At 41.0% G+C, this 22,569-nt stretch overlaps 1 protein-coding gene across 4 annotated transcripts in view; it reads left to right on the top strand.

Moving 5' to 3' along the window:
- Positions 1-22,569, top strand: part of Slc4a4 (solute carrier family 4 member 4) — a 331,040-nt gene that overhangs the window by 297,129 nt on the left and 11,342 nt on the right. For all 4 annotated transcript variants that reach the window (XM_041671195.1, XM_041671197.1, XM_041671196.1 and 1 more), the window contains 4 exons: positions 6,454-6,632; positions 8,071-8,143; positions 17,170-17,238; positions 19,383-19,556. In XM_041671195.1, the coding sequence (XP_041527129.1) occupies positions 6,454-6,632; positions 8,071-8,143; positions 17,170-17,238; positions 19,383-19,556 (495 nt within the window). The remainder of the gene's footprint in view (positions 1-6,453; positions 6,633-8,070; positions 8,144-17,169; positions 17,239-19,382; positions 19,557-22,569) is intronic.

Genomic DNA, 22,569 nt, shown 5'->3' with positions numbered 1-22,569 from the left:
CCATAATCAGTTAACTAAAGAAGTCACGGTCACTCCTATGGGGATGTAGAGCGAATCCATCTTTGAATGTAGAATGGTAAAGCCATGTTAAAAACAAAGACAGCAGCACATTACACGGGGGATATTTCCCAGCCATTTTTAGAAAATACATTTTTAAAGATGCCAATCTTTATTAGTGATGGCTTCCCCGCATAGGGTCATATACTGTGTGCTATGGTCTTCAGCATTTTCTTTCAATGGTCACTGGATTTGGAAACATGGCAAAGTATAGATTTGATATTATAAGTAAACTATTGGTGACATATATTATTTATCTGCATATCCATCCATCTCTCTGTCTGTGTCCACTCATCCCTTAGTACATGCACACAGATGCACATCCACAGGGAGGAAAGGGCGAGAGAGTAAAGCACCAACCACTTTAAACTGTTTTTAGCTTGGGCTTTTCCAGGCCACATAGGTAATGTGAATTCCAGTCACAAAGTCAACTGCAGGTTTATGCTTCAGAATGTCCTTGGAGATTCTTTTTCATTTGGCAGGATGCTCATTGGCAAGACTGAGAGAAGCCTGACTCCCCATTGACTAGTTTAGTATTGGGAGGGTCTGAGTGTTGGTTTAGTTTACGGTAAGGCTGAATATAGACTTGGACTAATGCATTTTTAATCTGAAAATATTGGAAACCCACTTTAAATTTTAATCTGTCACCGGCAAAATTTGGCTGGGTACATTTGGAGATACATTTCTATTATTTTAATGCTCATCACATTTTCTTATTGATAATTTAGAATTAAATGCATTTAGGATTGATACACTTTATAGGGATTTTATTTCCCTAGACCTTGTAGGAAACATTAGAAACTAGAGAATGTGTTTGCCTTTAAAATGAGATATGGGTATACAAAAACGAGTTTCTGCCCCTTTTAGAATTGTTTACTTGGAACTGCTCTTTCTCGTGATGATGGTAATGGTGTGGATGCCAGGCATTTGCCACAAACCCAACACCACCAGTTGACATTTCATCATGAATCAAAGGCTTTGCACTCTGGAAATGGTTTTGTTCTCATTCTGATGGGCAGTGAGAGCTGTGGAGTACCCAAATTGGAGATTCTGCCTGAAACTGTAAAAGACACTAAATGCTCTCACTACAGGCCCTGAACTCAATTCAGAAGAAAAACTGAGGCAGCGATAGCAGTGGGGGCACCGCAGTGTTGAGAGCCGCACACTTGGGGCGGCGTTTGCTTTGGTTCTGTGTCAAGAGACTCTGGCAGTCTGTCCCGCTGAAATGACATCCACCTCTCCACTGTGCTGAACAACCCCACACTGAGCTGGCAACGCCAAAACTCGTGGCTGTTTGGGGCCATTTTGGCTAGTTACACCCTTTGTCCTACCTGCAGAGTACTCAAAAGCAAACCGAGTTCATCACGGTCAGGCTGGAGCAGAGCCAGCTTCAGACTGCAAAACCAGAGAGATGTCTCCCACAATGGTGACTTCAAGAGCTGTTTGTCGGAGGCAGAAATCATTTAGAAATATTATCTAGAGAAAGATATCATATAATCCTGGCAGTCACTTTCCTATAACATACTTTGTGGTGAAACCTTTTAAATATGATATTTTCATGGTTTGTTTTTAATTTAAAAAAAAAAAACAACTTCCAAACTTCACCTACCTCTGTATTCTTTGTATCAGTCCTTGTTATCATAATCTTGAATTTAGCACTCTTATTTCAAGCTCAAATTTTGTAATAGTTCAGCCAGTGAAGCATCATAACCAACCTCCCTCGCCTTCTTCAAACACATGTTTTTTTTTTGTTGTTTTTAAAGTGACATTCTTACACATTAGTCCTATGTCTAAAGAACCTCGGCCATCTAAACTTTCGCCTCTTGACTCTCTGTTTCTCCCAGCCTGACATGTAAAGAACCTTGTCAAACAATGGCAACCTAGATTTCAAGCACTTGGTTACAAGTGCCAGCCACTGCTCTGCTTAAATGGTTTGTGGTTTCTTGATTCTCACAGTTCTCCTGCTGCTGTGGGCTGGAAGATCAATTCCTCACTCCTCGGTCATCGCTGTTCATCAAAAGTGGCTCCATCCTCAAAGTATTTCTAAATATAAACCCCCAGTGTCACCTTGCTTCACCCCAGTGTAATTCTTATTGCCCTTGCTTTTTGTTTTTTCTTAGTGATTTATATTATTCTGTGCCAGTGGTCACATGATAGCTCCTTCAGGGCTTTGTGCAATTACTTCATCCCTACTTCTCAGCCAAAAGAGTTTCAGAGTAAGCCCCACGGTTTATTCCTCTTACAACTTTTCTGTGGCCCACCAAAATTCTACGTAGCCTCAATAAACACACGTAACTGAAATGCTTTATTGTCTTAGTCTCGTAGTTCCTAGCTTTATGATACAGGGTGTGAGAGAAGAACTGAAGGACCTGCAAGTCATCCCCACTCCCTTCAAATGGCTTCTTACGTGGTCCTTAGCCATATTTAGATGAGACACCCCGAAACACTCCATCTTCTTAGTTTTTAGGATCTCTTCCAAATTCACGTGAATTTCTGTGTAGAGTCCATTTAAATTTCATGCCAGGCTGAGCCCTCCTATCCATCTCATCTGCTACCTCTTGGTGGGAAATTCTCAGCACCCCAAATCCCGTGAGCTCCTAGCATGGTGAGTGCTTGCCCCATGTCTGTGTTTTCTTTCCAGTTCTTCCTCTCTTGTCATCCTTGTACCACACCGAAGTGTTAAGCCTCTAGTCCTTTTCTCTCTTTTCTATTTTGATTTATGTGGACTTAGTCTTCAATGATTGTTTTTTTGTTCTGTATTAGCGAGGGATATGCAGTTTCCAAGAGACAATTTCTTGTTTCGTGCTGAAAATACTTTGCCGTTTCAGAAGCTGGAGTCTCCTTTGGGTTTATAGTCATGAAGTCAAGGACATTTTTAGATTGCTTCTTATATACAGAGCACTTGTGCTGGAAAGTGAAGGTAAAACTGTTTTAATATCTGGTCTCTTCCCGGAAGGAAGTGTCGAGGTTAGCGCTCACTGACCTGACTCTGTCCTTGCACCGGATCACTTGCTAGTGCCTTCCTCCAGCTAGTCACCTGCATTCTCTGTAAGAATTGGTTTTGTCTTACTCATTGTTTAATTGAGCACGGGGCCTATTACAGAATAAGTGTTTAGTAAATGTGTATCCAATAACAGTTTGCCACACAGAAGCCCCAGCGTGAGGAGGAGCCTGATGTACCAGGAGGCAGAGAGCCAGCCAACAGGACAAGTGACTCCAGTCGAGGTCAAAGGGAGTGGGTTCAGATCGCACAACACAAGTTCTGTCAGCCTCAGCGTCCTTGCCAGTTGGAGCAATGCTGTTGGCAGTGGCTGTATTGTGTCCTGAGAGCCATTTGTCAGTATGTCTGGGCTCTGTCCAGGGTAGCCTCTTCTCTCAAATTGCGATACTCAAAAAACGTCTCCAGACACTGCTAGACACAAGAGTGCGGAGTGGCCAATAGTTATAGAAATAAAAATGTCCATGCGTGTCCTTAGAGATGGTTTTATTCTGTTCAGTTTTCACTGTTACTGTATTTTAAGGGAAAACTGGAAGCCATCCAACAGTCTTGATCAGGAGAGAGTCATATATTGATTAAGATGTGTGAAGATTAGCCTGTGAAGAGAGCCCATTGTGAAGGGGCAGGAGTAGCATCCTGTGATAATGACAGCCTGGAGGGCTGAAGGATGCTGGTTTGTGTGGAGGAAAGGGGGATTTGAGTTGAGACTCAACTTGATGGACTTTAACATATGTTATGTTGGGCAAAGAATACAAGTTTGAAGAATTGCATTTGAAATGCTCACACTAAGGAAGGTTGGGAGAATTGAGTGAAATGAGGCTCCTATATAATCCAAGAGTATCTAGAAAAACCAGTAGCAAAGAGAGACGGTAAGGAGCAGATAAGTTTTATGCTATTTTTGAATATTTCTATTTCCTGTCCTCCTTCCAGTTTTTAGATAAGGGGTGGCAGTATTGGCACATTATTTTATTTCCATTCAAACTGAGCCTTTCAAATGCTTCTAACTAAAGGGTGCCTTTGGGAGAGCCTTGTTTCCACGTGTCTCTGAGCTGATTGTGAGTGTGGCTTCTCTAACGCAAGTGTTGGCTTTAAAGAGTTTACGGCAGTAGCTTGGGGGCAAAGCTTTTACGATCTTTTCAATATTGTGCCTCTAGACTTTATTGTATGGAGGACATTGACCTAGACATAGTAAGTTGTGAATGTTAATAAACCTTGCATGTTGATATTCGACAAAATAAATTCATTAGGCATACACACACACACACACACACACACACACACACACACACATATATATATATATATATATATAGAGAGAGAGAGAGAGAGAGAGAGAGAATCTCAGTGTCTTTAAACTACTAGGAAATATGAAAGCCAGTGTCAGTCTTCAATCTGTAAAGACTAAGCCAAGGAGAAAAGTGGAACTTATGGCAGGCAGATGTTAACACGAGGAGTGACCCAAAAGGCATCAATGAGGGAAGCACACTGAAGGATTTTCATGTGTGGTGTTGGTGTAGAATTCAAGGGGAACATGGGTCAGGAAACATGGGCTGGAGACATTGGTTCTCATACCAAAGGCCAGGTCCTAAATGGTCCTGCGGTAGCATCGTAGACATGAACACTGGTAGGGGAAGGCAATTCTCAATGTACAGAGTCCAACCACCTCCGTCTTCATAAACGCAATATCCTCAATGAACTGTGGCATCTGCCTCCTAACTGGTTCTGCTGGCCTTGCCCCTATTCAATCTGTTCATAACACAGTAGCCAGTGCTTAGATCATAGCAGTCAGATCACTTTGCGGCTAAAAGTCCTCCAGTGGTATCCTGTCTTACGCCTGATGCAAACCAAAGATATTCTGACTCCTCTTGGGGCTTACTACCAAGTAAGATGCTTTCAAAATGTATGTTGTTCATTGCTGTCCCACACAATAGGAAGGCAAATACATGAGAGCAGGGTTCTTCTTATTTGTTCACAGACGTATCAGCAGTAGCTAGAATCATGCCAGGTACTAGGGTGCCAGTGAATTATTTGTTGAGAAAATAAATTTGATTGAGATCTCAAATATATCATGATGCTCACTTCTTTGGTCATTATAGATACATTTATGTCACCCTACCCCATATGTGCCTTCTTTTCTTCTGCCTTACTCCACTTCCAATTCACATATTTATGCATTCCTATAGCAAAATGATTCTATACATGTATGAGTGAATGTCTGTCCGCAGTCAAACTGGCTTTTTGAGACCATGCCTCAGCTGTGCCAGCTCTCCTGCCTGCTGTGCATTCTCTGGGAATCTGGACCTTGTGTGCCAGCCATGGATAAACGTGGCGATGCTGTTTGAGGAGAGCGGTGTTCTGACAAACTGTAACAGGATCCCAATGATAACACCCTCTGGGTTGGTGGTGTAAAGCACATCCCCACTCTCTGGGGTTAGCCTCTCTATTCTCTTGGAGCAGCCATGGACTGACTCTTGGTACCACTCCCTTCATGCTGTGCAGATGGGCAGCTTTAGTTTCCTCGGCTCCACAGGGGGATGAGCCTTTGATTTCTTCATAAATAGAGCAGAGAAATATAATCACGGAAAAACACTGGGGACATGATGAACAGTATTTATCTAGTGAGTAAAGGAGCTAGACCTTTCGTTGCGTTGTCTGCCCGTCCAGTCAGTAAATGTTATTGAGACCACAGGGTGGTCTATTTTGATTAAGGGAGTATTCTTTACTTTGACGATGGTGGCTAGTAAGCGGTTAAACGGCTATGCTCAGACTATGAGAAATGAGAGATGGTTAGCTACATGCCATCTCAGGATTGGGTAGGGTATCTTCATATACACATAGTAGCATTGTAGGTAGCATTCTGCTAAGGACTGTCCCACAGAGAGGATGGTCTGTTGCTTTGCAAGCTCTCTGGTCATGATACCTTCACAGTCGCTACCATGCTGGCCACGGCCTCCCTCAGTGAGCACACACCATGTCCCATGTCGCAGCTACACCCTTGGAAGTTGCTACCAGGTCCTTTGCTGTGGTTCCCTCACCAAATGGTCCCAGGAACTCTCCAGATAAGGCCCCCACCTTCATTTTGGGGGTTTACAAAATTGGATACAGAAAGATTAATTTATAATGAGTAGATACCAAGAGAAATGGACATATGTCTAAATTAATTATTCATAATTGTAATAGAACAGTATCTGTGCAGGTGCTGGAGGAGCTGGTTTTGTGTTTAACACTGGAGGAGTATTATGAGCAAGGGGAAGTCTCTCCTCAAAGAGTTCCCTTATGAGAGATATTGTTAGGAAGCAGAACAAGGTTCTTTTGTTAACTGTAATTCCAGCGCCTGACTACATCTAGAGGACAAGTTCGGGTAATCTCTGTACGTGTGCTGTGACTTCTTTCTGCAGAAGGGAGCTGGGTACCACCTGGACCTATTCTGGGTCGCCGTCCTCATGGTGGTGTGCTCTTTCATGGCTCTTCCCTGGTATGTGGCTGCTACCGTCATCTCCATTGCTCACATCGACAGTCTGAAGATGGAGACAGAGACTTCTGCACCTGGAGAACAACCCAAGTTTCTCGGAGTGAGGTGTGTTGTCACAGGGTCATGACCCCCTAAAGCCCATGGGTACACATCTTTGTGTCAATCATGTGGAGGTGGACACCGTCTGGGAGTGAGGTGGATGGTGGTTGTCAATCATGTGGAGGTGGACACTGTCTAGGGATGCGGTGGATGGTGGTTGTCAATCATGTGGAGGTGGACATTGTCTAGGGATGTGGTGGATGGTGGTTGTCAATCACGTGGAGTTGGATACCGTCTGGGGATGAGGCGGATGGTGGTTATCAATCATGTGGAGGTGGATACTGTCTGGGGATGAGGCAGATGGTGGTATTTAAGTAAATTATCTTTTCTAAAAAGGACCTTTTTTCTTTTTAAATTTTTTTCGGTTTTTCAAGACTAGGTGTCTCTGCGTAACTCTGGCTGTCCTGGAACTTGCTCTGTAGACCAGACTGTCCTTAAACTCAGAGATCGGGCTGCCTCTGCCTCCTGAATACTGGGATTAAAGGTGTATGCCATTACCACCAGCAAGAAAGGACTTTTTAATAAAAAAGATAACTTGTTGCTTTTGGTTTGCTTCTTATAGTATGTAAATTTTCTTGATTTCTATCATCTTAAATGATGCAGCATGAGAACATAAGTGATTGATTGTCTTCAATATGCAGCTGAGTGCTGCCGAGTGCTGGAAATCAGTCATGTGTAGACCTCAGAACCTTAAGTGTGCCATGATTCCTAGTATTCTATGAAGGAGTGAGGAACTCTCATTTCCCAGCCAATTTCTATTCCCACAAGAACTTGAGAAAGTATAACCTTCAAATATTAAATCAGAGTACTTGTGAGTGTTACTAGTAGAAAACCTTTATACACCATTGAGTGTCTTGTTTTTGTTTTTTTGTAGTAAGCTTTGCTCCCAAGAGCTTGGTTGCATAGCTCACACAACAGAGCCATCATTTCCCACGCCCCGACAGTGGGTGATTCTTTCTTGGGGGTTGGAGGGGGTTGGACTGGATCATATTTGTTAAAAAGTACTTCTGTTGTTGCAGATTTGGAAACTAGACTGTTGTGATTTATTGCACTCATGAAATTTCCCTGAGCTGTTTGTTAATTAGAATGTGGGACAATGTAATATCTGTCTCCCATGAAAGAAGGTATAATTACACAACAGCACAAGTTGTTTGAAAAATAAGGGCTTCAAAGAAGCCAGTAATTGATGGACCAAAAGCAAGCGATTTTTCTTTCTTGGTTCTGAAAGGAGCAAAAGCATTAGAAAAATCACTTTTTTTCTTCATGACTTCAATAGTTTCAAGATATTTTTAAAGTTAACGCTTATATTGAATTCATAGGATATTCTTGAGATCTGAAGAACATCATAGCAGTATCGTTGATGCTTTAGCCCAACACTGATTTGGTCTTTTTTGAAGGTCTGTGAAAACTGGAATTAGATTGGTAATCTTTGATTTTGTTTCAGGGAGCAAAGAGTCACTGGAACCCTTGTGTTTATTCTGACTGGCCTGTCCGTCTTCATGGCTCCCATCTTGAAGGTAAATACACACAACATGTACCTCTTCCCCTTCCTTGAAACACTCACAACAACCAGACACACAAGTGTGAAATGCTTACAAGATTTCATAGGACATGGAAGCAGGGGTCCATTAGAAAAAGGACTTTAAAAATACCTGCCTTGGTTTCCCCTTCCACCTGCGCATTCTTATTTATTTATTTATTTTTGCTGTTATTTTTGTGGTCTGACATCAGCAATATTGAAATATAGAAGGGCAGTGGCATACGTGTCCGTCTCACTGGTCTTCCTCCCTGCCCAGCACATGCTCTTTATTCCCCTTGTCTTCCACCCCTCTATCCACGTGCTTGTCCCCAAGTCCTGCCCCTTCCCAGACCCCCACAGAACGCTAATGATCACGCTTTTGAGTTATGACCACATTTCTGTTTTTCCTTGAGTCAGAAGGCCTGTTAGTCCCGAAAGGGAGATGAGAATAAAATGACTGATTTATAATTGGAAAACTTGAGAAATGAACTTTTGAAGAATCATGGCATGATAGAATATTTAGAAGGTTGGAAATCAGTGTTTGGGATGATTGATGGGGTGGGCATCTGTGTAGACAGAGCAACACACATACAATGGCCCCTTTGGGAGAAAGAACTAGAGACGAAAACTGACGTTTTTACTCATGAAGCTTCCTGATTTTATGATCCAAGCTATCTTCTCTCTCTTCTTTCTATTATAAAAATAATCTTCTTTCTATTATAAAAGTAATATTCCTCACCAATGAGCGGTAATTCGCATTTTATACTTAGTGCAACTGTGACTTTGCCCAGACCTGACAACCGTGAGCAGCCACTGTTAACAATAGCTTACCGTTTTTCAAACTGAAACATTTTATTTTTAAACAGCTTAGCCTTTTAAGACTTTTGGATGCTTATTTGGCTGCACAAATAATGTAGTGATATTACATGACTCTAAACACTTTAAGGGATGTTCAGGCATGACAGGGAGCAGCAAAAGCTTTCTCCTTCTCTCAGATTAGCAAGTTTCTTTCTGTGGCCACTCAAGGAGTTAGAGTGGAGGGAGCTCAACTTCTGAGTCTAGAGACCAACTTTGCCTTTCAAGTACTAGGCTCATGCATACATTTGGTGTGACATAATTAATAAATAGTTAAAATACTTGCTTATCCACCATTTACCCTTGGTTTACATAGTTTCCGTTTTCTGGTTAGCTTCTGAACAGGGTCATAAAGGACCCACAGAGGAACTGAGGTTAAACATGGTGTCAGAGAATTATTTCTGGCCTGTGTTCCATAGAGACAGGAAAATCCATGGTTAGTTCTACAAATGCAAGGAGGTGGATCTAAAGGCTTAGTGCAGTGGCTCTCATTTGTGGGTTGTAGCCCCTTTGGAGCTGAATGATTCTTTCACAGGGGTCACCTAAGACAATTCGAGAACACAGATATTTATGTTACGATTAATAATAAAGGCAAACTTACAGTCATGAAGTAGTAATGACATAATGACACCCTTATTTACCTCATGCAACGATATCACATTTGTAGGGGATACTGTGGGCAGCTGGGACCCTGTACTGTGGGAAGGAAGCACCAGTCCCTGGCAGCTGGGCTCATGCAGTACACTGTCACAGTGCACCTTGCTTTTCTGGGGTCTCCTAGAAACAAAGTTTCTATGGAGTGACAGCAGGCAGAAATCCTTCCAGTTTTCAAATGTGCTCACCGTCACCCAACCCTCCATTTTGTCTTGTATATGATTTGCTGTCATTAAAACAATATAAAATCCTCCTGCTTCAGAAAAGGCAGTTGTACTTAAAACTCCCGTGTTTGTGTTACAGAAAATTTGGTTTTAATTATGGGGAACCTGTTAGTAGGTGTGTATGTGTTGAAGAACATGGGTCAAATAATCCCAGGCTAACTCCAAGATATGCCAATTATATTTTTCTTTATTATAAGGGGCAAACTCACGAAACAAGAATGAGAAGTCCAACCTCAGCTGTGTAGCATGGGAACCACAGAGAGTGAGAGAGAAGGAGAGAGAGAGAGAGAGAGAGAGAGAGAGAGAGAGAGAGAGAGGCTTTCTCCAAGTACCCAAAAAATCACATCCTAACCTGGTCCAACCTCTTAAAGATCATTGGCTGACAGAGATTCCCCAACAGCTCCCCCTTTTGTCTAATAAGAGAGTTCCAAACCCAATACAAACTATATATATTAGGAACAGATATCAAGTATAAAATTAGGATTGCAACCATCACATACAATATTAAGCAAGGAATACATGCTAAATGTTTTAATAAACATTCTATCCTAAACAGTCTAAGTCTTGCATTGGAGCTTGGCTAAATAATAAGAGGAAGGTAACTATGACTGTCTAATCTTCAACCCCATCAAAGGCCTGAGAAGGGAAATAATATTACTTGAGTGGACAGACATACAATCAAGCAGCTTTCAAAATGTAAAGTATATTCAGAGACTACTGGCAACCTGAGCAATCACCCACAGTGTCATTTGCAGTATTGAAGCAACCAACTTTGGCTTATGCCTAGCGTAACTTACAGGCCATCTTTAGAGGCAGGAAATTTTTCAGAACTGTCTTACCCTATCTTGGCAAGATTTGGCAGGCCTTTTCCTTGTGTTCTGCTTATACACCATGTACTTTGTCAGTGGTCAAGGCATGGGCATTTCCTTGTCCAAAGGCCAATTGTGCCAAGAAGAAAACAAACTCCAAGTGGAGTGTCTTTGATGTTTAACATTCTCTAAAGAATAGATCGGTGCTGTCAGGAGCAATAGTGTCTCATATCAACAGAACTCTCAGTTATTTAAATGCCATGTTCTACAGATTCTTGAAGTGGTTGAAGATTACCTATCTAGGCAGAATACAATCTCTATGTATCTAAAGAACCTAATTAATCTGACTATGTGTATAACCAAACGTGAGTGACTATTGACTTATAATGCTTAATACTTTTATAACTTAAAGAATAAGACTTCATATTAGAATATTAAACAATCTTTAAACAACTGTGTACTAAAGGAGGACAATGACCTCAATATATAAACTGTGTATAAGTATCTTGATCAGAGGTAGGAATATATATTGTAATATGATAAATATATCCTAAAATTGTATTAATATACAAAAGGTCTTAAACAGAGATAGAAACATAAATACATACAATCTGACAAAATAACTTTGCATAGGTGTACAGGTATTGTAAACAGAAATAACAAATATAATTTAAACTTGTATCAATATACAAGAAACTATACCAATGTAAATTGTCCATAAATAATAGCTCACAAGTATTTACTTTATTACTCACTATTAGTATGATTATTATTAATGTGAATAAATTCACACTAAATTACCTATTAAGATTCCCCATCATGTATGGCTCCGAAGGGGCACACAAAACAAAACCTGTTTAAACTGTTAGCTTTAGAAAGACTGACAAAACTCATAGTAACAGGTCTCTCTACTGTACCCAAGTAAAGCTGCAGAGAAGTTGAAACTGAACCTTTTTATCCCATGCGCATTTAAAGCACCTTAGTATGTACAGGAAGGGGTCAGAACTCATTAAGAAGAGACAGGGAGTTCCAGGAAGCCATGAGCTGAACTTGCACTCCCCTTTGGCCATCCTGGCCAGCCCATGCCTTGACTTGCCTTACTGGGCTGCTAGTATCATCATGTGACTGTTTCTGTCTGGTGACTTTGATGCATCTGAAGAGTCTTTGTCTCCATTAGTGAAAAAAGTAATTCAACACACATTATTCCTTTTTTTTCTTCTGGATTTTTCTACACAGTTTCTCTGTGTAGCCTTGGCTGTCCCGGAACTCACTCTGTGAACTAGGCTGGCCTGGAACTCATAGATCCTCATGCCTGTGCTTCCTGAGTGCTGGGATTTAAGGTGCACGCCACTACTGCCCAGCTTCAGCCAGCGGTTTCCCCAATGTAGGAAATGAAATTGTTTTGCCAATCTAGCTCACAAGAGACTATGGAACCCCTGATGTTAAAGCAGCAAGGGTAAAGCCTTTCCTCTCGCTTGAGTAAGTTGACATCTCCTGATAAGGATGGCTCTTTCAGATCACGTGCCCTTCTCAGCCCTGACAAGTTCTGTGCAAGTATCAGAGGTGCCTCGTTTAGCATTTACAAAGTCAATACAGGAAGAAGCAGATGTTAAGGGCACAGTTTAACTGAAACGTAAGCCATGGCTAAGGAAAAGGTATAATTAATAATTAACCTCAAAATTCATGCAGAAAGTGGTGTCACGGGTTACCCTCCCATGTGACTCTCTCTCTCTCTCTCTCTCTCTCTCTCTCTCCTCTCTCCCTCTCTCTCCCCCCTCCCTCTCCCTCCCCCTCTTCCTCTCTCCCTTCTCTCTCTCTCTTTTAAGCAACAGGTGATAACTTCAGAGAATAGTTTTACTTAAGATTCTGCCTTTTAAAGTTAGATCAAATGTATGGGAAATAGAGTTACATGTCAGTTTTTTAAAAATGAAATGGTTCAACTCCTTCTCTGCTCAACTCCTTTTCCTCCTCACAAGTTTAGTGGCCTGAGATGAGATCAGAAATTTTCTTGCGTGCGTGAAGCCATAGAGGTGCTTGCCTGCTTACGCAAGGTTACTTTGAACATGCAGTTTATGGCCTCCGTTTTGATCTCCGTGCCGAAATCCGTCTTTCATGTGGAGGAATGTAAGAAATGATACTGTACCAGCTTTAAGTTCGTGAGGATACCATTGACCCTGGCCAGCTGCAGTCACAGATGCCTCAAAGCACTAAATCGCGTCATCACTTAGTTCAGAACTGCTGGGAAGTAAGAATAACTGGCTTCCCAGGCTGGCAACCTGGCTTCCGCTGAGCATCCACAGTGGACAAGCTGCCGGGGACTGCTAGTGTTCTGTAAGTGGTGACCGCGGAGCAGCAAAGAGATGAAAGGCTGCACTGCCTTTCCCTGTTTTCCTGGCACGACTCAAGAAATAAAGATCAAGTAAAGTTCACTGCTGCCTCTGCTTAGATTAGTTTATCTTTAACGTGAGGCGTGGCCAAAAGTGATCGTTAAGATTTGTTAGTGCACTAAAGTGTGGAAGACAGCCTTTAATTTGTACTTGGCAGATGCTTGATCTCCACATGCATCCTGGACCATGGGCGCAGGGCAGCCATGGTAGAGATGACCGCGGGTGGTGATGAAGTGAAGCTACTGTCTGTTGAGCTGGGCCTCAGATTAAAGAGTCATCACAGATTTAGAAAATTGAGTCTTCCACCGGTGCCTGTAAGAACTATATGAATAATATCTCTGCTTTAAATATAGGGAAATTATGAACAACTCATTAGATTTCAAAATGCATAGGTGATAGAGATAAGATTTGAACTCTGGAAGTTCTGGCAAAAAACCAGCTCTGTAGCCTTGTACAATGTGTGCCTTTCAAAATAAAACGTGGTACTTGGCCTTCAAAGAATCCCTGCTTTCTTTTCTCATAAGATTATCTTTCCCAGATTCTTTGATCTCACTTGGAATCCTTTTTATGTCGAGAAAATGATGTAACTTTCATAAACCCCTCTTCAGACCTCATTCCAGGCTGTGCACCGGAGGCTTCTTTATCCGTATAGATTTTTAAGACTTAAGAGAGTTAGGGAATTATGTTAGTAACATATTGCCAGGGCAGGCTAGCTGAAAGAGTAATATAGTAGAAATTAACTCAAGCAGGGCTTCAAGTCAGACCGTCCAGTCTGCCCTCCCTGCACTCTAGCCACTCTCCCCACCCACCCTGCCCTAGTCCCTCCGTGAGGAATCAGGGAGACCTCTGGTTGGGAACTGCAGGCAGCTTCCTCCACGCATTCCTCGATGTCCTCGGGATAAGGATGGGATAAGCTCTACACTCGTCATTTGTTCCTTGTCATTTTAATTAACTAATTGGCAAGATGTTTTTCTGTCATGTGGTCCTACCATAGGTGCTTTCTACTGAAGGGGGCTCAGAGTAAGAGAAACAAGCAAGAGTCTCAGTATCCAGTAGCTAGAATCCAAATCCAGGTCTGCTCAACTTCTGTTACCAATGCCTTACTTTTAGTGATAGACACACACACACACACACGAACACACACGCATGAATGCACACACGCTGAATATAAAGCCATCCAGAGATCTTGGTCCTTACTGAGTTCTTAGCCATTGTTGGTAACCACAGTTTCCCCTTTTTAGCAAATATCCTGCACATTCTTTCCTCTGGGAGTGTTCCACTACGATTGACAAATCATTAGGAGATACATGGGAAAATACAGAGACCAGTTCACCAGAACTAGAAAATTTGGTGACATAGTATTAAGATGTTAAATCTTATTTTGATTTTGTCTCACTTTTATTATTCCATATAGTTCAGCCATTTAATTCTTTCATTTTTTTTAGCATTTATTGCATATAACACTTCCTTGAAATTCTCCTCTTTTGCTTCCTGGGTATCATTAATGATATAATTGTTTACATGGGTTACCACTTAGGAATCTTGACATGCCTATGAAATGGGTATTTTTAGTTTCTCCTGCCTTGCTCTGTAAAAATGTCCACTATCACTGTTTTATTGTACATGTTTTGTAGAGTTCATTACTTATAGATATTGTCACATGGCAATCTTTCTGCCTCAGCCTCTTACACAAGCATGAGCTATCCTAAAGTGGCTCTCACTTTTAAAAGCATTTTTTTCTTCTCCTTTTGAGAACTTTCTGTTTTGGTGAATGATTATACTGTAATTAATTTTTAAACATTGACCTTCTGATGTGATCCATGAACTAATTCTATGAAAGATACCCTCTACCCCAACAGGTCTGTAAGGGTTCATTAGTTTCATTTATATTTATATTGATACATACTATTGTGAAGGAAATGCAAATATCATAAGCATTTGTATCATATTAATCTAACCAAAAATCAATTTTGCAACCTATGTGTACTGTTTTTCTCCCAATTGATATATGTATTAGTATCCCTAATTATTTTCTTGCTTACATCCATGCATGCCATCCCATGTTGTAGATTTTGTGAAATCTGTTAACGTAAGTTCAGAAAACGAGTTTACTGTCCAAGGCAAGGCACAGTGTTCCTCTACTATGATAGCAGAACACAGTAGGGAAAAAAAGTTTAGTTAAAGCCCAGGGCAGGATAGGCCTTTTGTAACACTTCCAAACTGGAGAAGTGCTTTACTCAGATAAAAACAAACAAACAGACAAATAAATAAATAAATAGCCACTGCACGGCTAGAGAGATGGCTCAGCAGTGAAGAGCCCTGACTACTTTTCCAGAGGACCTGGGTTCAATTCCCAGCACCCACATGGCAACTCACAGCCATCTATAATTCTAGTTCCGGGGGAATTGACACCCTCACATAGACATGCAGGCAGGCAAAATACCAATGCACGTGGAATAAAAACTAAATTTTAAAAAAAGAGGTAACTACTGAAGAAACCCAAGCAGTTTCCCATGAATCAACTGTTTTTTCCTGCATCTACTCCTCCTTTTTTTACTTGGAGCATTAGAAATGTAATAATAAATGAAAAAATATCATCACATATCTAGGGAAAATAGGTGCCTTAAAAATGATCAGAGACATAAATTAAATCATTTACGCATCTTTTTTTTTTTTTATCTTTGGAAAACGTCCGTAGAGAGTCATGAGTTAACATAAGCACACATATGCTGAAAGACTTGGAGGCTTGTGTTTGAGGCCAGGTGGTTTGAGTGTGATGTGCCTACCGCTCTGTGGTCACTGCCCAGTATTGCAGCAAGCTGGCTGCCTGCCAGCGTGGTCCTCCTACCCACTTCATCATTCGGTTCCTTTTCTTTTTCATTCTTTTCTGAGCTCAAGATTAAAATGAGTTCCGACAGAATTGCTAATCCTTTTTCGAGCAAACACTTGGCGGTTTTGTAGAAATGTGTATTTTCCCTACTGAACTTTGACCATTTCTGTAACTAACCGGTAATAACTGGAGGCAGCTGCGGTTCATTTTAGACTTCACCAGTTCTCAATGGTGACCAGAGGGTCCCAGGCAGAGCAGAATCAGGGAATTGCAATAAGATGGTTCTAGAAATGATGCTTCATTTAATACACACAGTAGTTTTAAAATTCTACCTTAAAGGAATACTCTGTCTGCTGGTTATAATGGCCTCCCACACGCGGATTTGCTGGTTGACTTTAATCACGTTTCTGGTTTTGTATTTTAGCTTTGAAAAGTCCTTTAGGTTTTGGAACTTCTTTTCAAACCCAAGGCTGATGCCTGTTGTCATCTGGACAGATTTCTCAGAATTAGCATATTGCTTGATTCCCTAGTGTGACAACTAGCATTTCACAGGTCTAGAGGCAAACAACATGCCCACGTGAATTAGTCCTTCTCATTGTTAAAACCCTTCACGCTGTTGTGGATATTTTACTAAATAACGCATTAAAATATTAATGGAGTTTTAAAAGATGCGCATTAATCCATACGTGTAATTAATTGCTTCCAGGTGTTCCCTGCTGCTTTCAAGCCACCTTCTTATTAGTTTGTAGCTAAATAGTCCTGACAAGCAAAGGGACAGCCATTTGATGTTTATTTTACTGAGAGAGGCATTTTCTCACAAGCTGATACATCTTTTGGCAGAAGTTAGTAAGGAGAAACCAACAGACTGTTACAAAAGGATGTTGGTTCCAGCACAAGGCAATTTGCTACCTTGGCCTGTACCTCATAGCCCACACAAACATCTGGGTTGAATAGTCCAATGCTTTTAAGAGCCAAGGGAGCCCAAACAGTTTCCCATTAAAAAAGTATTGTCGAGGCCATGTATGCTCATTATTAGAAAAAAAGAAGGAAAAGTTAAATTAATTTGAAAGTTCCCTTTGTCTTCATTTAGTTCTAATACAAGCTTAGACTTTTATCAGTTGATGAGCTATATGCACTAACCAGTTTGAGGCTGCTCGTTGTTACATGCTGGGTTTTCGTTCAGGTTTAACCTCCATTTAAATTCTCCCTCTCCCTAAATCTCTGCAACACTGTTTTAAATCCGTTTCCCTTGTTTTCCTTTCCAGTTTATCCCCATGCCTGTTTTGTATGGTGTGTTCCTGTACATGGGCGTGGCCTCACTTAACGGTGTGCAGGTAAGGTTCTCCAGCGGTCTGAGCAAGCTGCGCGTGTCTCAGAGAAGGATGGTCCTAGATCTGTGATGGAGGCGCTAATCATTAACCACACACTCTTTATAAAATACGGTCATTTTCTACTTCCTCAATCTTTCATCGGCTTTTCAATTCTGATGTCAGCAACGAAACTAGCCGGTGTCAAGAAATGCTGTTCTGGACGCTCATTCCTGCAAGGGGTCATCTGGTGGGGAAGGTGTTCTGTGCTGCACCACTCACACCACCACCTCCCCCTCCCCACTCCTCCCTGCCCCTCCTTTCCCCATCTTCCCTTTTCTCATATTCTTTCCTCATCTTTCTCTTGACCTTGTTTGATTGTTGCACACTTCTAAGCTCAGTGATCAAAAGTTTGGCAGCAATAAACAATTAGAATTCATGTGCATTAGGTATTTCTGTCATCGAAAATTTCAGCTGTTCACAACTTCAGTTAAAATGTCCGCCCCTGCCCTTGCCAATGGCCCTGCCCCTGCCAGTGCCCCTGCTTCTGCCCTGGTCCACTTTTTAAAACATTTGCTAGGGAAAACATTGTGAGGGGCTTTGTCTCTCCGCGGAGGTTTAATTTAATTGGCAGCAGGAAACTGGAAGTTCCGCTGCTTTTTGGCACCCTGTTAATTGTGGCCTTTTTTAGCGCTCAGTAATGCTTTAATGGGAAAAGACTGCGTGTTCTGTGAACATCGTAAGAATTCATTTGAACTCCTTTAGAACAGCCCTTGCTTTCATTTATTGCATTTGTATTAACTTGGTTTTAAAGTCAGATAGATCTGGGCAAATGGCCAGACCCCCCAAAAAGCGAAGCAAAGCTCCTTCACTATTCCTGGTTTTGATCCAGGAGAAGAGTTCTTCCGCACTGGGATATTTGTTAGGAATCATAAAGTACTTCTTCATGGGCCGCACCAGGTGAATGGCAGCATAAGTTGATTTGTGCCAGTGAAGCGTTTAGGAAGTATAGCTTTGTAAAATATTTTATTCTTGTCTGTCATTAAAAATACCCTTTCTTCTCCAATATGAACATTAGTTGCCTCAAAACTAATAGTTATTATTTTTTTGTTTGCCCTTAAAGATCCAGTGTAAATCAGAGATTTGTTTGAGTGTGTTCCAGGGAACTTTGTCAATGGCTAGAACTGAGGTGCCTGTCTATACAGAGAAGAAAAGAGCAATGATGGTTGAAGGAAGTGTTGTGGGAACAGCTAGTGAACTGTGTAACTCCTGACGTGTTATTATTATCCTAAATGCCTTTCCACTGTTCCTTACTTTTCCTTTGATTCTTTCTCTTCTAGTCCCTTTTGACAAACTTGGTTTAGCAAAAAAAAAACAAAAACAAAAAAACAACCAACTTTGAAATCTAATCTTTATAGTTAAAAGTTTTCTAAAGGGAGAAGGAAAACCTTCAAAAGGGTAGTAGCTCTGAAGAAGGTTGTGATAGTGTCACTAACTGTTCCTTATTCTTTCTGTTCAACACAACATGGTTTCTGAGTTCTCGTTGTTGGTGTTTTGAGACTCACTGGAATGGGTATGAAACCCATCTCCAAAAAGAAATGCTAGCACTCTGGTAGATATGGCTGTGCCCATCAAATGATAACCTAGAGAAAGAACGTGGGATTTATTGGTGTACTCTGCATTCCCATTTTCAGGTTAGATGCTTTAGAACAACTCTGCAATGCTTATAAGATTGGGTATCATTTGTTCTTCTTTCAGATAAGACAACTGAGGCAGGAACACATGCATAAGTTAGATGTCTTCCTTCAGTACATCATACCAAAATAGGTTCAGAATCCTCTGTGTTGAGAAGCAGAGAGTAGAAATAGAAGGTAGAGGATGAACAGCTAGAATTTATGTTTGCTTTGTAACTTTATCCTTGGTGCCCACTTTATCTTATATGCCTGCTAACAACTCTGCAAAAAAAAAATGATCAGTTAGAAGACTGGTAACATGATCTGACTGTACTAAAGTATGTCCCCTACTCCCTAAGCTGAGCTTTGTCCTTTGAAGAGGACATGGCTAGCCTGAAATACACAATGCAAATCACTCAGGACTGGTTAAGCAGAGCCGAAATGACTCGGGTGACTCTTCAAATAATATGTTGGCTTTTCTTCCACCTTCCTCCCCAGTTCATGGACCGTCTCAAGCTGCTTCTGATGCCCCTGAAGCATCAGCCTGACTTCATCTACCTGCGCCACGTCCCCCTGCGCCGAGTCCATCTCTTCACCTTCCTGCAGGTGTTGTGCCTGGCTCTGCTCTGGATCCTCAAGTCAACAGTGGCTGCTATTATTTTTCCAGTCATGGTAGGTTTTCCTAATTGAAAGTGTCCATGGCTGTATGCATATCACATGTATGCATGACTATATCCATGGCTGTATGCATATCACATGTATGCATGACTATATCCATGGCTGCATGCATATCACATGTATGCATGACTATATCCATGGCTGTATGCATATCACATGTATGCATGACTATATCCATGGCTGTATGCATATCACATGTATGCATGACTATATCCATGACTGTATGCATATCACATGTATGCATGACTATATCCATGGCTGTATGCATATCGCATAGCTATTATGGCGGGGAAAACCCAGATCGTGTAAGTGATAGTCTTTCGCTGTCTTTCTAGTTTTCAGTTCATCATGTTGACCAGTTGGAGCTTAAGTTTCCCATGGTAGAATCATGCCCTCCTGAGTTCAAATACTGGCTCAAGTTCCTGCTGGTCAGCAAACATCCTTTAGCCACCATGAACTCATCAGTGGGAGGGTAGCATTGTTATTGTTCTAAGCATTGATAATGAATGCCAAGTGTATAACACAATGTCTGGCAAGCAGTACACATCAGTTCACATTTTCAAGGTATTGTATAATAGAAGCAATCTAAATAAGAATAAAGTACACTTCAGTCCAAATAGTAGAAGTATCTAGACTTATGAGAAAAGGCAGGGCTCATAAGAAGAAGTAGAGTTTATAGATTCATGTGGTTTTCATTGTTTTAAGGCTAGGGCTGGACTCCAGTCTTCCTGTGATAGTACTCAAGAGTGAAGCAAGTAACTGTCCCAATGAATCAAAAGTCAAAGAAGAAATGCAAGCTCTTTGTCTTGCCTCCTTATACTTTATTGTAATTCCATTGCTTGCAAGAAACTATGTTGTGTGACAAAACTTTTCCTGGGGAGATGCAACACTCTTGTGTGCTCACCCCCAGATAGGGAGCCCACCATAGACCAAAGTACCAATACCACCTGAAAGAAAAAGTTTTAGCTCAGGACACTCCAGGACCAAGTCTTAGTGCAAAGGAGATTTATTTGCCTCAGAGGGACAAAGCGTGGGGATTAAGAAACAACTACGGGAGGTAGAGGATGAGGGAGAAAGGGAGAGGAACAAGGGAGAGGGGATAAGGATATCTGTCCCTGAGGGGAAAGAAGGACAGCATCAGGATAGAGAGGAGATAGACATGACTCATAGGCAAATAGCAGTTTATAAAGGTAAAAGGGGAAACCCCATGTTAGGATGAGGTGTTTAATTTTAATTGGGCTTCTTAATTAGGTGAGCCAAGGGTGGCTTTTAATTGCTGGATTTCAATACTTTGCTGGCTGGACCTTGGTAGTCAGCCTCAGGAGGAGGAAGTGGCCAAATAAGGGAATGGACCTTAATGGCTAGCATTAGGAATATAATCAAAGAGTTTTTAGCAAGGCAGAGAGAATGGGGGAGAAGGGTAAGGTTTGCCAGAGCCATGCTCAAGTGGGCTAGTGTCCTGTCAGTCATTATGAAAGTCCAATTTGGTGAACAAATGAGTTTTATTGGGGTTATTTATAGGAATATGAGTGAGAGGTTACTTATAGGAATGGAAAACATTCAAAGACAGCTGCATCACCAAGGGCTACCCCAACATGAGTGACAGCTCACAAAGCTGGGGATTTGGAGCACACTGCAAGAAGGAAGTGTGCAAGAAGTTAAACAAGCTGTAGAGCAACCTTTCCGGCTCTCTCAGTTGGTCTGAGAGCCTTCTCTGAAGCTTAGCTCTTTTGGTCTGTGAAGGTCTTTCAGGCTTTATTGCTTACTCTGGCTGGGAGAGGCCCAGTGAATCTAGTCAGTTTCAGGAACTTCCTGAAACTATTTGGAGTTGTTTACATTCCGTTTAAGGATCTTCCATGCAGGTATAGTGTTTCAGTCTTGGAGGAAACTGATACACAAGAGTAACAACAGTACCTAAGAGTGACCTCAAAGCCAGCATCTCAGTTCTGTTCCACCATCCCTAGGATTCTGGAAACCATTTCTGTACCATATACTTAGCAGATTTTGTTTTGAAAGTCTTCTTACTCATAACAGGGATTTTTATTTTATTATGTATGCATTTTCTGTTTTTGATTGTATTTCTTTTTATTCCCAGGGACATAGGAAAAATGGTTTAAAATATTACTGACATTTTTTAAGCAAGATTTTTTAAAATGATAGTCCCTTATATATTTTCCCCCTTCAATTGTATTAACTTACTATAAAACAAATGGAACATGAGAAGAGACTTCCCACTTACCAGTTAGTGCCTTCTTTCTACCTACCTGTTAATTTGTTTAAAAAAAAAAGGAAAATTTAGATACCCATAATAAATTTGAAATACATCCAGTAAATTATATATTGTTTATACTAAATATAAGAAAAACACTTTACTTTTATAAAATGTTATTTTTCCAGAGATTTCCTTAGCTTCATAAATGATTTAGAATGTTCATGGGGCAGAGGTTATTGTTCTCTCAGGAGATGGATGCCTCCCATAAAGAGCGCAATGTGGATAAAGGTCCCCACGTTTGGCAAGTGGCTATGTGTGACTTTTGTTGTTGAACAGCTGAACCTCCACAGAAGAAAGGCAGGAGAGTGAGTCATGTGATGAAACTTGGTATTTGTCTGCAGAATAAAAAAACCTAATGAAACAATGAACAGTTCACAGAACCAAAGATATAGAGGTAAAAATTGTAGGCCTCAGAAGCAACAAAGTGGCCCCAGGAGATTAAATATAGAATATATATCACTTATCGTGAGAAATGGCTAGACTGATGATAGTTAATTAAGAGTGCCTTCTCGCTCACAACTCCCTGTAGTTCTGACACTCTCTTCTGGCCTCCACTGGTACTTACACATGTGTATATATACACAGCCACACATATAAATAAAAATAAAATAAATGTAAAAAGACGCAGATACCTGTCCTCATTGTGTCCTTTGTTTACTGGTATCACAACCTTGGACAGCATAGCATTTATAAATTTCAGTTTTCTCAGCATAAGAGGGAAATAATATATTTCTG

The sequence above is a fragment of the Microtus oregoni genome, unplaced genomic scaffold, assembly GCF_018167655.1.
Source record: "Microtus oregoni isolate MIOR12 unplaced genomic scaffold, Mior012 000021F_ref0000039, whole genome shotgun sequence".
In the NCBI taxonomy this organism is placed as follows: domain Eukaryota; kingdom Metazoa; phylum Chordata; class Mammalia; order Rodentia; family Cricetidae; genus Microtus; species Microtus oregoni.
The sequence above is the reverse complement of the archived record's forward strand: the minus strand, read 5'-3'. Positions and strand labels throughout refer to the sequence as shown.